Source organism: Colletes latitarsis, chromosome 11 (assembly GCF_051014445.1).
Source record: "Colletes latitarsis isolate SP2378_abdomen chromosome 11, iyColLati1, whole genome shotgun sequence".
NCBI classification, from domain to species: Eukaryota; Metazoa; Arthropoda; class Insecta; order Hymenoptera; family Colletidae; genus Colletes; species Colletes latitarsis.
The window spans coordinates 16,254,619-16,270,908 of NC_135144.1; the positions used below are offsets into that span (position 1 = coordinate 16,254,619).

General features: G+C 43.0%; 1 protein-coding gene across 1 annotated transcript; it reads right to left on the bottom strand.

The window, feature by feature from the left end:
- Positions 1-2,224: 2,224 nt before the first annotated feature.
- Positions 2,225-16,062, bottom strand: LOC143347448 (uncharacterized). Its single transcript, XM_076776603.1, has 9 exons — positions 15,556-16,062; positions 12,812-12,879; positions 10,459-10,834; positions 9,274-9,454; positions 8,861-9,186; positions 7,519-7,834; positions 6,001-6,548; positions 4,857-5,520; positions 2,225-3,366 (listed from the first exon to the last, which is right to left on the bottom strand). Exons 1-9 carry the CDS (start codon positions 15,576-15,578, stop codon positions 2,995-2,997), a joined length of 2,874 nt encoding a protein of 957 aa, XP_076632718.1. The 5' UTR covers positions 15,579-16,062; the 3' UTR covers positions 2,225-2,994.
- Positions 16,063-16,290: the final 228 nt, after the last annotated feature.

Below are 16,290 nucleotides of genomic sequence, written 5' to 3' on the forward strand. Positions count from 1 at the left end.
GACGAGGCATACGAGAAAACCTTGCACCTCTCATAGATGGCGGTGGAATTACGAATTATTCACGTTTCTTTGTCCAGTTGAAATTGTAAATAATTTGCATTAGTAATAATTTATTATATAATAGAAAAAAAATGTTCATAGGCAGTTTGCATATTTTAAAATACATCTGTGTATTTAAATGTGCATTCAAATTTGTAAATGTATTATTCATGCTTCTCCAAAAGTAAAGTTAGTTGCAATCTTCGAAGGAAAACAAAAATTCTTACGTTAAATAAATAACCCAATTTTCTGGGGCTCTAGAGCCCCATTACCATTTTCGTGCCACTCGCAACATTACCAACAGGTTACACAAATGAACACAAGCGGAAGTGAGACAGAAAATAAAATTACAGAAACGTTCCTGGCCACGCATTATATTTTCGGTAAAGAATTTGTCTTTCAAAAGTGCGTAGAATTTCGGGAGTATGTGTACTTACCAAAAATTACTGTAATTGACCTCCGCAACCAAAAATAATTTTTTTTAGAACGATTTGAATTTTTGCTTGCAAGGATCGATTCGTATTCCCGAATTCTCAAGATGTGCGAAGATAATAAATCATTCGTAAATTAAATCGTAACTTAAAATCGTTGATCGTTCGCGTAATGCACTGGAATCTCGAGTTTACGCTTAAGTTTTATTTTGGACGGAGTCTCCTAAAAGATAGTAGGGTGCCACATGCCGAAAAGGCCTGGACAAATAGTCTCGAGAGAGGGTTGCAACAAATGGCTCTCCATCTTCGGATGGGGAGTCATTCCTGTTACTACTTTATCACTGTACTCGCCTGTAGTAGAAGTACTTTGTTCGCTCCTCGGTTGATGTTATGCACCTACAATATGTTGGCCTCTTATCCATTACACGTACCACAACATATTGGCCTCTTATTCAGTTTTATTGGACATATCGCGGTTTGTATTACCATCATAAAATATGAATGCTAATCGCGTTTGCTTCCAAGACAGCGTTGTAAATAATATGATCGCGATTAAATTTAGCGTGACGAAATGTAAATACTACTCGCGTTCGCTGTCCGAGAATAGCGTTGAGAATAATAAGCATTGATCTTGATTGGTTTTAAAATTGCCAATTACGAATATTATTCGTATTTACTCTGAGGGTAGTGTCGAAAATGAGCACCGACAGCAATTGCCTTTATTGTTGTATACAATGAATATTTATCGCGTTGACTTGAATTAATGTTGCGTTATTATGTCTATTTTCATTCACTGTTCCAACATATAAAGCACCAAAAATTTGATTCTTGGTCCAAAATAACAGTTACAAACTATAGTTTTCGTCAGCGTGATGTAGTTACATTGAGTTATTAGGGTTAGTGTCGCGCATTATTTAACATAATTGCGCATAATTTTATTAATTTTGTGAATAATGAAGCGCTCTGTTTGGCTGTACACGAGAGCTTCCTCGTGTCATATTTTATCAATTAATGTTGCGAATAATGACTTACCACTTAGGTAACTTACACGAAGAGAAAACAATACAGTGTTGAATTATGTGCATTAGCCATTACGTTAAAAATGTTACTTATATTTAAATACGTCCGTTCAATTAAGTAGGAATAATTAATATCGAGTTGGTATTTCTACGAAGTCTTTTCACTGATGGATCTTCGAATAACGTTGAGCATTTTGTAAACATATGTTCAAAGAATATGGACGAAAGGTATTAAAATTCTGTATAAAAGGAGGGTGCCCACTATATGGATTTGCGGATCTCTATAGACAATAACTTCCACATAACGAGACCTGGATAATCGATATTATTTACTGTGTAATTAGTAATTATATCACGGGCAACATCATAGTATAATAATTAATAATTACATGGTAAATAATATGACCAAACTGGCTGCAAGCTGGCTCGTATAATATTTTATGCGCGCTCTTCATGAAAATTAAATGAAGGAAGGGATGCACTAAGAAATTTCAAATTGTAGGTTTTATAAAGGATAGTAGCGACAGAAAACAGATACAATTATAGAAATTGTAACGATAGGATTAATGGCAAAAGGCTACTTCTTTTCGGAAAAACCACATATTTCAATCTGACTAAATCCGCGCCGCGTTTTAGCCACGTTGTGAGAATAAATGGACGCTGCCATTAATTTTACATACGTTTAATTGCAATATCATATTTACAGTGTATCGTGGAACATTGTAATTACAAAATTATTATTACGATACGACACATGTCGTACTTGGCTGTATAAGTACGCAACTCGAGGGGATACGTATCGTCGATCGCTTCAGCAATGGCATAGCGCTGTGACTTTCCGTGGTCGTTGTCGCCTAGCTATTAAATAAAGATGACGAATCGTATTGTCGTTTCCAATTGCGGTTGCCGCGCACGTTGTCTTGAAAATTCGAAAACGAAATCGTTGGGTGCGCGCCGACGGTTACGATTTCGACCATCGCGATAATATCCGCGGATCGTTGCAAAAAAATTTACTATGTACATCGACTTTTTAGTTTGCGTTCGCATAATAGGAAATGTGTACATACGCGGTTCTCTCGTGCCTGAATTCGGAAAACATAATAATAATAGCACGTTCCGACCTCCCCCCTCCGTCGTTCAACGTTACGATCGTTCGTTCTCGATGGACTTGCAACGGTACTTTGGAGCGTGATTTAACAAGGTTCGTCAATTATCTGAGAAACGTACATATATCTGTCGCGAAACTTAATTCCACCGAGTTTTATTTTCATCTATCACGCTCCCGTCGATCGGCCGTTACGTTTCCATCTCCGACGAGACTCTCTCGTATCTGTGATTTCTATAACGCCATCATCGACTCGTCAAGCCGTGTACTGAGTCACCCGAGTCGTCTTGGATCTCGTCGCGATGAGGATTCTCGCCAAGTGTCTCGATGGATGGAACTATTTTTTTTCGTTCATCCTCGTGCACCGAGTCCTCGTTCGCGAGAAGCGCGCGTCTCAGGTTTATTCACGGGGCACGATCTGCCCGGGGCGTCGCGGCGCTATCCTGCGCCTGGGCGCCAAAAGTCCCCCGAGTCCTCTGGTCTCCTCGTGTCGCGTGCTCGCGGCTGTGCTGGTCTCCGCGGATGTCGCCTCGGTGGTTTCCGTCTCGCCGGAGGTTTCCGGTTCCTCCGACCCCTCCTCCTGGCTGGTCTGCTGAACCGGCGACTCGGTCACTTTGCGACGCGGCAGCAACGGCGATCTTCTGGAGGCCAACGGCACCGGCGACCTGGTGGTCGTTTTCGGATGGACCTGCAGTCTGTTTCTGTTGCGCAATTTGTTCAGAGGGTTCACCGTGGTCGAACGCGTCGGCGGCGGGCTGGTTTCTGCGGGGGCCTGGACAGAAAAATTACGGTTTATCGCTTAAGGGGGGATTGGCGCCAGAGTATGCCGGACCCCGTGACATTTCGCGAAAGGCCATTCGGTGAAAGCGAGGAGGGAACTTTGACGAACGATCTGCCGCCTCTAATTGTAAGACTCGTCTACCGAGATAATTGAACCGAGGAATTTCCTTTACCACTGCATCGAATATTCGAATCGGTGTATATTGCTCTGGGAAGCTTGTGAAAATATTTCAACTATGTTATTGCCGCTGTTGTGAATGTCGTATTGGTATTATGTTATCACGAGACGATAAAATCTTAATAATTAAGTGAAAATGACTCGAACCATAGAACCGAAAAAATTTTATAATAAAATAGATATATGTATATTATACTTTGTTTTGGTAGATAGTTTAACCCTTAAGTGGATTCACAATCTCGACTGAATTATTTTACTTAATGTTGATTTTCACCAAATTGGTAAATGGGAGTCAACTTTCCTTTAAAGCATTTAAAAAATAAGGAACTAATGGAGGATTACATAAATTTTCAAATAATTACATCGACATATGTTAAATAATTATTAGTTTAAACTTGCAGAGGCCTGTAGCGGCCCCCAATAATTCACTGAAGGGTTAAAGATTGTGGTAGGTAATGTGGTATGTAAAACCAAGTAATATTTTCTAGGAAAGTCCATTAAACATCAAATTTTTCATGAGTCGATATTTCATATAACTGTTTTTAGATACATCAATATCCATCGATTCGTTTTGCTTCACGTTTAATTGTCCAAGTGCTTGTGCGGTTAGATATAAAATCAGTCTCCGGATGATGGGATAAATTCCTTTTATACGAGGTTTCGTTTCCCGAAAAAAAGAATAACTTCAAACGTTGATTGAGTACGCGTGCACATGACTGAAACATGGCGTAACGGATTCCGCTACAGGCTACTCGTACGGTTTCTTTTGTACGCGAGTCAACTGATCGTTTCCTGATAACGAACAAGCTGTTGCGGTGTACCATGTATAGAACACATAACAGCGAAATTCGTTACGTCAAACTTTAATTGAGTGCACGCGTATTCGATGCAATTTTAAGGTCATATTTTTAGAAAACCAAGTGTCCAAGGATCATCCTCAAAAACTTAACGAATAGTCAGTCTGCAATTTGATCGATTAGCTTTACAAGTTTCGTTGCAAACCGTGTAATATTTAGAAATCACCGTTTAACACATTCACTGCCAGATTAAAAACGTACAATATTCTGCAAGACCAAAATTTTAATTTCAGACCATTCTAAACTAAATAACCCAAAATTTGTTCCAGTACTTATTTTTGTAACCTCGCTAAAATCCACAAATCCTATCCAAATTTATTACCCTCGAACGACATCTCAACTCGAGTCAAGTTCATTTCAGAGTGTTAAATATATTATATCGTTGTTCAACAAACGGTTCAAGAGTTAAACAACGCTTCCATCGCTAGTTTAAAGCGGAATCCTCACCTCGTGAGTCTCCTCCTCCGTTCCTTCTCCGGCTGGTTCGTCGATAGACGCCTCGTCCGAGGCATCCGCCGGAAGCGGGATCGTCGTGGTCGTGGTGGTCGTCGATTGACCTGGTTTCGGTCTGAGATTCACTCGAACGCCACCCGGTTTAATGACGGGTCTCGCTCCGGGCGAAGGAAGCCTCGAACGGACGTTCGATTTCGGTGCAGCTGTAACCGGTTCCTGCGAGGTTTCCTTCGCCGTTTCCGAACGCGTGGATTCTTGGCTCTCCTCGCTGGCGTTCGGTGTCGCGGTGGTGGGTCTGACACGACGCCGATTGCCGTTCAGTTTGTTGAACGACGGCCTCGATATACCGGACAATCCGTTGGACGAGGCGGTCGAGCCACCGTTGGACACGGAAGATGGCGTCGTGGAGACGGCCGATCTCGTTGAACCGGTGCCTCTGAACCTGCCACGAGTGGTGCTGGACGGTCGTTCCGCGTGAACGGAACTCGAACTCTCCTTCTGCACCGCGTCCTCTTCGACGGGTTGCTTGTGGCCGGGTCGAGGTCTCTTGAAACCACCGCCGTTCGATCCGTTCCCGCCAAAACGTCCTCGGGTGCGTTGCGTCGGTTCCGCGGAAGCCTCGGTAGTTGTTGTGCTACCACCTCCGTTCGACTTGAATCTAAACGAAACGATTATGAACGTGAAATTCAATGCAGGAAGCATCTCGTGTGCTTTAAAACAGAGTATAAACCGTTATTGTATTTTAAATTTGACCGTTACCAGTCAAAAGTTTTTATAAAAGTTCTGCAAACAAGTGAAACATATTCCATATTGAGGAACTGACCCTACGTGTGTACCAACTATACAGAAAACTCTCTGTTGCAGTTAGTGATCAGAATTTTTCAGAAACGTTACTATCGATGAGAATTTTGTATCGTGTAAACTAATAACAAATATTATTACTGTCACGGAAACACAATTTATAGGCTGAAAGGTTGCCCGAAATTTGGCTCGCGGAAAACGTTATTTAATTTTACCGAAAACGTTGAATATTTCTATGCGTTGGTTACGCGTTACGCACCGAAATACAAATGTTTTTGTTCGACTTTGGAGTAATTCGTGAATTTGTAAAATTCGTTAACGTTCGTTTGGAACTTGCCTATTTCGAGAGCTCGAAGTTCCTCCGATGCCTGGCCTTCGGAACTTTCCTCTTCCAGCGGGTGCCTGGGTCGTTGTCGTGGGTGGTTCCGTGGTTGTAGTCGTGGTGGTGGTCGTAGTGGTGGTCGTAGTTGTGGTGGTTGTCGGCTCCGTGGTAGTGGTCGTGGTAGTGGGTTCGAGGGTCACCGTGGTGGCTGACAATTCCGTCGAGTTTGCGAGATCAGTAGTGGTTTCGTCGTCCGTGGGGGTGGTTCCGTCCGAGGATAAGGTCGATTCGCTGCTGGACGCGTCCACCAAGTTATTTTGACCTTGCTGCACGAAAGCGTATAGATCTAGAGCGACCTTGTCCATCGACGACGGATATTCGGTGGTGGGACTGTCGGTAATAGACGAGGCGGTGCTCGCGGAAATCGAAGAAGAATCCAATTCCTCGGAGTCTTGCTTCGACTCGGAAGACGATTTGTCTTTGACTTTATCTAGGGACAGAGGAGACGTGTCTTCTTTGTCGCTCTCTCCGGAGGATTCGCTGCTAGACGAGTCGGATTCGACCTGAAAGACACGCGTGTGTGATCGTATTGCTCGTAGAAAGGCTCGCAGAAATTATTCTGTGCACCATAAATAGTCCACGAATGAAAGAAATCTAATTGGAATTCTATATGGAAGCTTGCGATAGAACGTTGCTAACAAGAAGTTTTTTTAATGACATCTATTGTGCATTTCATATCTTTCAATTTTTATCCCAAATTTTTTTTCCATATGGCTGTAACACCCAGTATCTATTTTTACTTCGTTAGGTTGAAGATGACTCGAACTTGAGTCGAAACGTATTGAATTTTAATTTTAAATTTGATATCTTTAATTTACGTGTGGCGAATCTAATTGGGTCCACTCGAGGCAGTGTTTTTATTCCAATACTCGACCTTTTTCGCTTATCGATTGAAACCAAGACTGGGACGTATTGTATACAGAAAGAAACATCGGTTGCAGAATGAGTGGAATGTGGTACTACCAGTAAAAGGAATGCGGACAATGTCGAGCAATTTTTGCTTAGTCGCGGGGACCAGTAAACGAAATAGAACAACAGCTACTGAAAATGTAATATTTTTATGGTTTTTGCTATATATAATTACTAAAAGTTTACCTTTAATTTAATCATGTTTTCCCGATGAAAACGAGGCCAAACATGACCTCGTTCCGACTGTAATTAATTATACGCGATTGAAAGTTTGCCAAAACAATTCGAACAACGTGTAATTACAAATATATTAAACGTGGACGAGTTTGGGTTCATTGTCGCCAAACCGTTGATAATACTCTCGCATAGATACAATTACCGATAATAAAAACAGTAAATTTCATTAATGGATGGAATTAAATCTCGTATGCTGCTGTCTGTATGAATTCACGGGTCCCTTACGCCGAATAAACAAATAGGGATGAATTTGTTTCATCGAACCGGAGTTAAATCGTTTCTTCCATTCGGGGAATACCGTATTTCGTGATAAGATCGATCGATTACTTCGGGCGCGGGGGTGCTCAGTGGCCTCCTTCTGGTCGTGGGAGCTGGCGCTTCCTCGACTTCCTCTTCGACGGGAGCTGGTTCCTGAACTCTCTGGGGCCTACCACGCCCTCTGGTCGTTGCTTTATCATCGGTGTCCTCGTTCGGAGTGACTCCTAGAAATCTCAATGGTCCCTTCGGTAAAACCTGAGGGAATTCCGGGCCCTCTTGGTGCGTACGGAAACTGCTGGAGTCGACGAGGTCCAAACTCGGTCTGGGACGATTTCCACGTGTTCGAGACGGTTCTGTAGTTCCCGTGTTGTGGTTCGATCGCGATCTGTCGATATAAAGTTTGTTCATATTTATTTATTTATTTACGGGATTAAATACCCATTAGTACAGAAAGAGATACAAGTATGGAAGATAGATACATAAAAAAGATAAACAGAAAAACAAATTTGAATATTTTAAAGTGTGAGACTGACTGAACAGAATTGAACGGTTAAAAGCATCGATCAAACCATGTGCAGTATTCGCGTGGATGAACAAATGATTATAAGGATTGTAGAAGCCATAAAGTGTTCGATGGTGGTCTATGTGAAATAATTCAGAATGACGTAGTAGTCTGGAAGGAACATTAAATCTAAACATTTCAATGATATTCGAACACGAGATCAGACCATTACCCTGTTAACAAAGAGTAAGTCAGTTACTTTTCTGAGGTGTTCAAACGTGGCCAAATTTAATTTGGTTAGAATCGTAAGTAGTCGTAATTATGAGAATATCTAGGCATAGGATTACCACTATAATAAGCAGCCAAGCGTAAAAATTTCTGTTGCGGTTCTTCAAGATCGTGTATGTAGGTATTATAGTAAGGACATGGATATTCCAAGATTGGTCTAACCATATTTCCATAGAAGCGACAATGGTAGTGTGCAGTATTGTATGGGATAGAACAAAATGGTTCGAGCAAATGTTATTCGGTTCAATGACAAAAAATTAATCTTTCAATTGCTTCTCGAAAAACGTGTTAAGAACTAAAAGGACTTGGACCGATTAATTTAAAAAGAAACGAAGTCGATATTTGGTGTGATATGACTAGCATAGGGATACGATCTGAATCTGGCGAAGATACAATGATGAATGTAAAAAATTCGCATGTGTCTCATTTCTCGCCTAAACAGTGGTGAGGATGATTTCGTTTTAGTTATCCAGAGTGTATTCGATTCGACGGTAAGAGGCGTTAAGGTTGCGAGCCATCGACGATTTCTTCTCTCGAAAATCTCGCGAACGACCCGTAATGGCCGCCGTTTACTGTTAAAAGCGAAGGAAAACGAGTCACGGTCGCGGCCAGGACACTCACCTCGGTGGAAATCTGGTATTCGTCGGGAGTCTCTCCTCAGAGACGTCCTCGGCGTCGACCAATTGCCTGCCTCTGTTCCCGTTTCTATTCGGTATTACTTCGTTGCTGGCAGGCTCCACGGTACTCGACCTTTCCGCGCTACTGTACTTGTTTTTGTTGTTGCTGGACGATCCGCCGCGCCTAGGCGCGGACGTCGTTCTAGAAGGAACGTCGTAAGAATTGGTGACGGCCGAGTCCGTTGAACCCGCCTTATTCTCATCCTCCTCGTCATAGTAATAATATACGTACTCGTATTCGTAGTCCTTCCCGTTTGGCCCTTTCTTTACCTGTCGCAACAGCAGCGAAACATCTCAACGTTAAAATGCCGATTAACCCTTCTCGTAGGTTCTCGCGTTTAATTAAGGTTTGCTCACCTGGATTCGCGAGTTCGTGCCCGCTGGCACTAAACTGACGTCGCTGAAATCGCCGAAGTTTCGATCGCGGAACGACGTCTCCTTGCCATCGTCGCGAATGATGTTGACGGGGACAAAGTCGAAGCCACGAGCTTCGCGCGGTGTCGTCAACACCGGGATCATGGTAGTTGGATATTCGTCGCTGAGGAGCGAGAGACATTGCAAATTTATTCCCGTTTTTCAAGGCCGCGTTCAAAGGTAACGTAACATGCGACACGAGTGGCTAAATCGTTCCTCGACTTAGCTGTTGGATCGCATGTTGAGTCGCATTTATCCGCGGTCTAATCCTCCAACGTTGGGATCTTAGATCCCTGTTGGAGTCGAGACTCGAGCGACACAATCCCTTAATGTTCACTTTAGAGATAACATTGCCTCCGAGAACCGAAACAACGCGTTCTGCGAACGGTATATCAACACCCGCTTAATTGTCACCCGTTTAAACGTAACGAAATCATCTCTACCACTGTTTATGTTTCCTTGGCGTGTGCGACCTGTCGACTCGCACCTGGGATCGAATTTTATCGACTAATAAGTATTGAAATTCTCAGATTCGTCGCCATGCGAGATTAAGAGAGTATCCTAAACGAATCGGCGAGGTTTTTGCGACGAAAATGAGCCTAAACGGGGCACTATTAGAATTCATTTTTATTGGGAAATCCTTGCCAATTTATTGTACTCTCACGACGATAGTTAAAAGTATAAATATTTCAGTTCTCGTGCTTTAAATTACTAATTAGTAATAGATATGCTCGATGTACCAGCAGCGTTGCTTTGAAGTTACAGATCAATCTTTGATTATTATTATATCTCGCTTATTCTCGATGTATCTCTTTTCGTTGGACATTACACGTGGATTTCGACAGTCCAGGATTAGAAAATAAAACGTTCCCCGAATAAATGTGAACAAGTGGACCCGTTTGGTAACAATTAAGCGGAGTTTAAGTTAAGTTTCTATTTTTTGCATTCGATCAGTGAGAGACTAATTACTTTTTAAAATAAACATACTACGTTTCACCTATTGCTTTCTAAGCTTTTCAGGTACTAAGATCTGCAACTTCGAGTCGGGTAATTCGTCCCTTGTCAACAATAGTTTGCTTTACGATTGCATTCGATATCATTGATGTTTCTTTTTCATTTGTTTATTACCTGACGTGGACTCCGGGAATCACGGAGTCCCTCTGATTTTCCGCCCGCGATCTGTACGAATCCGATCTTCGAACTCCTGCCTCCTGGAGGACACCGGTGTCGCTAAAGTTTTCGAGCTCGACGCGAACTTGTCGCTTCGCGGGGTTACCGTCCGTTTTGTCATCGTCGCCGGAATCGAAACGTCTGACGGGGTCGAGATTGGCCGACTTCTTATCGAAACTTTCGAGCCGTTGAATAACTTTCTTCGTGTGCTTTCCGTCCTTCGTGAACGCTTTCCTCTCCACGTCGACAACGTCGTCGTCCTCGTCCTCGTCGTTGTCGTCGTACTCCGACGGTCTCGCGATACTCTCCGGCAATTTGTGTGACGTTACGAATTCTACGAACAACATTCATTGTTATTAAGCGTATTCTTCCGGGATGGGGTTGAAGGAGAGGGTTGACGACCGTAGAAACGTTAAAGGGCAAGACAAATGCCATTCGTTTGAAAATACTGTTGCATTTTCGTTCAATCGTTACAGTAATATTCAAACAATTTAGAGATTTGGTATAACGCGAAGAAAATTGTTATTAATATATATAAATTCAGTAGTTCAGATACTTGAATCATCATGGCATCCCATTACAAGAATGAAAATTACTACAATTAGCTTGTTTTATCAAAATAAATTAAATCATAAATCGTAATAATCGTAACGAACATTTACAACAGTACATTTTTAATTATGGCGTTTTCGACCTTCCATTTTAAGTCATCATTAATACAGAATGAATTTGGCGATCTACAAAATAAATAATGCTTTGTATATATTTTGAAATTAATATTATGCATGTGATATTTACGAAGGGTTCACAATATTAGATGAAAGTATACAAAATTAAAATATTATGTACAATATATGTATACATTATTATTACACTACCCTGGCGTTAAACGAGGCAAATTCCATTTGTGGATTATCGAATTTAAATTGTACCGATGATGACCTAAAATGCAAAGTTGGCAACGTTTTAATTAAAACAATACTGCTTGCGCAGGTTATGATTTACAAGTTATTTTACGTTACGCGAATATGAATAAATTGCAGAACGGTTTAACGAATTAAATTAAATCGAAAAATGCAAAAGAATATTTCTAGATACAGTAGTGCCAATATTGATACAATTTAATCGAAAAACCCTCAAAGAACGTAGATTGATAGCTGACCTTACATTCTTATTTACAGTAATCAACGCTTCGATCAACAGCGCACCCCTTTTAGAATCAATTAAACTTTACGTTCTACCTAGATCGTTCAGGAGTCTCAGTTTTACAATACTAAACTTTTATCTCATTATGGCTTTTGAGATCTAATTAATCGTATCGGTGTATTTGCAACTTCCTACGATAGCGGATTCTTTCTGGATCACTTTTATCATTTATTTGCGTAGGATGACAAACTCCTACGTTAAGTTCAACTATTACGACAAGTATTTAAGTTACTTTAGATGTTAATAATAACAATATATTCAACAACGCTTGTAAACTAAGGTTTTTGATGCCGTACTTTTAAAGATCTTCAGGATCCGGGTACATAGAAACTAATGTACAACACATTAGTAATTCCCAAGTGGAAGAAATTCAACATAAATTTTGCCGCACCCAGCGTTGTATTAATTATGTCAATTCCCATTATGTGCACTCTTAAACAACGCAGAGAAATTGCAAACGGTACCCTTGAGAATTATAAAGTCTAAAACTGGCTGTCTATTTATATTAATTCGCATTTCCTTTAACGTTTCTCCGAGGCATTTACGTCATCTTTGTGTGCGTTTTCTATTGGTATAACCAACTATGCTAACAATTGACTCCTCGGTACGTTACCTATCACAGTAAATAAACCCGACAACGGTGTTTATTTCTTCTTGCACACTCTTTTATGTCTGTCTCAAAAAATATTGCACAATTTTACGGCGTTTCTTGTTACTTTTAAACCGTCTATCGAAACAATGCATTTTAATGCATCAGTGGAAAATATCAAAATATTCATTTCTTTACATTTTTTGCAATTGCATAATCGAAACTATAATTCAGTCAGCGTGTAATCTAGACGTTGCTTCATCGCCTCTTTCGAGCAATGGTTCACTTTTTGAGCAATAGACGAAGTAACAGTAACAGAACAACAACTAAAAACCATAGATTATCATACTTGAATTGTAATTTACTAAATTAACATTTTGAAATGCACAGTATTTTCTGAGACACCCTAACAATACAAACCAAAGAAACACCCTCGTACAAGTCAGATCTTAGCAATCGTATAGACTAAAGTGGACATCTCGTTAAATAAATAAATAAATAAAAAGGACACTGCACCTTCGACGGTTACGGCCTTGCTTCGAGGCGCATCGTCCGCGAGCGTGCACGCGATGATGCAACATATCCTTAAACAGAGAAAAAAAAAGCGAAATTAATCGATTTATCGCGGATGGAACGTGTTCGATTAGCCAAGTCGCGGTTCGTCGCCGATCAGGAGGATATCGACCGACTGTAAAATGCAATTGCAGCAAGATGAAACCGCGTTGCACCGCGAAACGCGTACAAACTGCAGGACAACGCTCGACGCGGTGAAAGTTCGCGGCTGCTCGCTGAGCTGGAAGCTGCAACCGGTCGACTTGACTTGTTCTCTTTGGACCGGTATTCGATCTTTAATACTCGACAAGTTGGCGTTAAAGTTGAACAGCAATGTTGAAAAAGCGTCGTCGTTGACCCGTATATTCGTATTTTTGTCGTGTACGTTCACAGATCGCGAAAACAGTTGGCCATTTTCGTCTTGGTGTTCGAAGCTATCATTGGGGATCAAATAATTTTCTCCATAGTACTGTAAATGAACGATCGTTCGAACCGATTGGTACTTTACAGATCGCAAAAACAGTTGACCATTTTCGTCTTAGCAGCTGAGAATTAGCAATAAAATAATTCTCTATAGATGAACGATAACGAAGAGTGATAGAACGAGTGTAACCAACGAGTAAATCGATAGGTATCTGGGTCGTCTATGGACAAAATCGTTTCCACCGATCGGTGCTCGACTCTAAGCCGCTAATGGTGGACACTCGCGAAACAGAATTTAGAATTGGATTTCCGTATTGGAAACGCGTGGTTCGTCGGCGACGTAGTTTGTTCTCGTTTGCAGGAAGATCGAGTTTCGCGACCACCAAATAATTTAATCGAAAGAAAAAGTGAAGGCCGTCTAGTAGCGTGCCTGGGGATACGAGCGCGACCTCGTCCTCCTTTGACTCAAGGTTGCACGACCAGGTTCGCGAACGGATCCGAAATTTGGAGAAAATCGAAAGCCCGTCGAAACGCGGCAACTTAACGTTCGTGCGTCGCGACGCACGTAGAACGTGGTCGAGAGCATGCACGTTGGCGCGAGAGCGTGCAAATCAGGTTGACCGGAAATCCATAAATCTCCCAGAGACAGAGCAAGGGGGAGGAGTTGCGAGAGACAATCACCGCGTTAGCGAAAAAAGTAAAAGTGCAACCGGCGATAAGATACGCCAGGCCTGTCGATTTCGTTGCGTGCATCCGCAAGGTCGATCGGTTACGATCGATTACCTCTGCGGACGAAGGAGAGCGACTTGCAAAATTATGGAGAATATCAAGGACATCTGGTCCGCTCGCATAATCGTCCCCTTTTTTCGCGACTACGACTTTTTGAATTTCGACGAAACGGAGAAGGTCGAACGGTTTACGGCGCGAAAGACACGCGCGATCTTTTCCTCTCGTTCGCTAGAAAGTAGTCGATGACTTCGTAGAGCCGTGTCGCGACATTTACGAACTCGATCGAAAGGAACGATATACGTATGCACACGTATCCTGTTCGTTGAGCGTAGGAACGCTCGACACCGACGGCATTCGGTTAGGATAAAAAGTTATTTATTCGATTCGAAATTTCTGAAAAGCCGCGAATCTGGTTTCCACGGAGTTTGTCGGCGATAATCGTAATCCCATACTTGGGAGAAACTCGCGTTGCACATCCGGAATCGGAGGTTCGAGGGTGTCGATCGATTAAAAGAGATTTTTGCAAGGAGAATTCGAGACGCGGGTCTAGCTGGAGGAATTCATTGCGATTCCATATGGAGAAAGCTGAGCTCGGTTACAAGCGTATCTACGTAAGCATACAACGTACGTATTTACGTGGGTATCTCCAGTGGCACGAGACACTCCGTGTTACGTAACTCATAACATTACCGCGAAAGCCTGTTGTAAATCCGTAAATATTTTCTCGCGTCGACTGCGAAACGTAATTTCGCGAACGGCGCTAACCAGCTTCGTAAATAATCGAAGATGCAACCGCGAGGAGACTTTCTATTTAACGCGTACTCGCGCGAACGATTCTGTAAACGTGCGCCGGCGTTTCGTATTAACTTAAACAGTTGGATACGGTCGCGCGAAAACGCGAAAGTCGAGCGTGGAGCTTCGATACTCGCGCGTCTTTTTCTGCCGGTACGAATCCGTCGACGATGTTTTCTCGATCAAACCGCAGGAGAGAGTCGAGATTGGCTGCCGGCGAACGGTCGGGTTACGATTTAATAACGGTGGAACCGATTTTCAGCGAGTATTCCGGATCGTGTAAAGATTCCTTTCGAATCCGAGCGTCGAGATCGTCTTCGAGAACAGAGGAAAGCCACTTTCTTTCGCGTCGATTGTCGCTAATATTTACGAGCGTCGACGCACGCGACGTCGATTTGGCCGTCTCGCCAAATCTCTCGGTTTCGTTCAACGTCTCGGGCGATTACGGGAAACGGCGAAAGAAGTTCGGAGGGAAAATTACGACCGAACGTTCCACTCTTTTTTCCTTTCTTTTTTTAGAGCAGCACTCGTACATTAATTAGCATTCCCCCGAGACGTCGTTAACCGGCGAAAACTCGTCCGAAACGAAAACGAGAGCGCGATAACGCGTCTTCGGGCCATTGATCGTTCTCCGGAGCGAAACGAGTTGCGAAGTAATTTTTAATTGGACTCTCGTTGAAACGGTATCGCGGAACAATCCGCTCTCGGCTTATCGAGACGGATCTCTGTAAATCGTGCTGGTCGTTAGGGTACTCGTTACTCACAGGAGCGCCGCTTTCGGCCACATGTCGACTGCTCTCGGTGGTTCCCTCGAGGTTTCCTCCTATTTATCCTGGTCGAGGACGCGTTGGCGGACGTCTCCTCTGTTGGCACCGGGTCGAAACGCGAAATACGCGTACACTGTTGTAAGATAGATCGGTTATACGATCGCTCGCGCGACGCGACAACTCGAGGGTACTGCGAACGAGGACACGTATCGTCACCGGACACTCGCGACCATCGTTGCCCTCTCTTCGAGGCGACGCTCGTCTTCCAGCTGCGCCGAACCGACCGCGGGAAGGACCGCTTTCTGACACCGTGGATACGCCTCGACGAGTTTTCGCGTACCTCTGCCCCCGGGGAACGATAATGTCTGTTTGGCTCACGCCCACGCTCTCTTTCTCCCTCCGTCTCTTTCCAGCGACTCGCGGTTCTCGGCAACGAACGGCACCCGAGATAACAGAGAGGAAAAAGGAGAGAAAAAGAAGCGGAAAAAAGCCGCGCGCGGAGTAAAAGTAAGAGGTAGTCGAAGGACGTGGTGAGGGTATGAGAACGGCGGCGAATGCAGGCCTCTACTTATACGCCACCCACCACGGCCACCTGGAGTACACCCCACCAGCCCATGAAAACTGGACACCACGTAGTCGAACTCGACTCGATATACGCGTGTTGTCGGGACTTGAGAGATCCCAACTGTTTGGTTGGTTGCTCGCTCGCTCGATCGCGCTGACTCCTAGCTC

Coding starts and splice junctions, on each gene's coding strand:
- LOC143347448 (XM_076776603.1), bottom strand. CDS start 15,578: ATGTGGCCGAAAGCGGCGCTCCT. Junction 12,880..15,555: donor TGGCCGAAAGCGGCGCTCCT/GTGAGTAACGAG, acceptor TCTCTGTTTAAG/GATATGTTGCATCATCGCGT. Junction 5,521..6,000: donor ACTTCGAGCTCTCGAAATAG/GCAAGTTCCAAA, acceptor CGTTTCGTTTAG/ATTCAAGTCGAACGGAGGTG.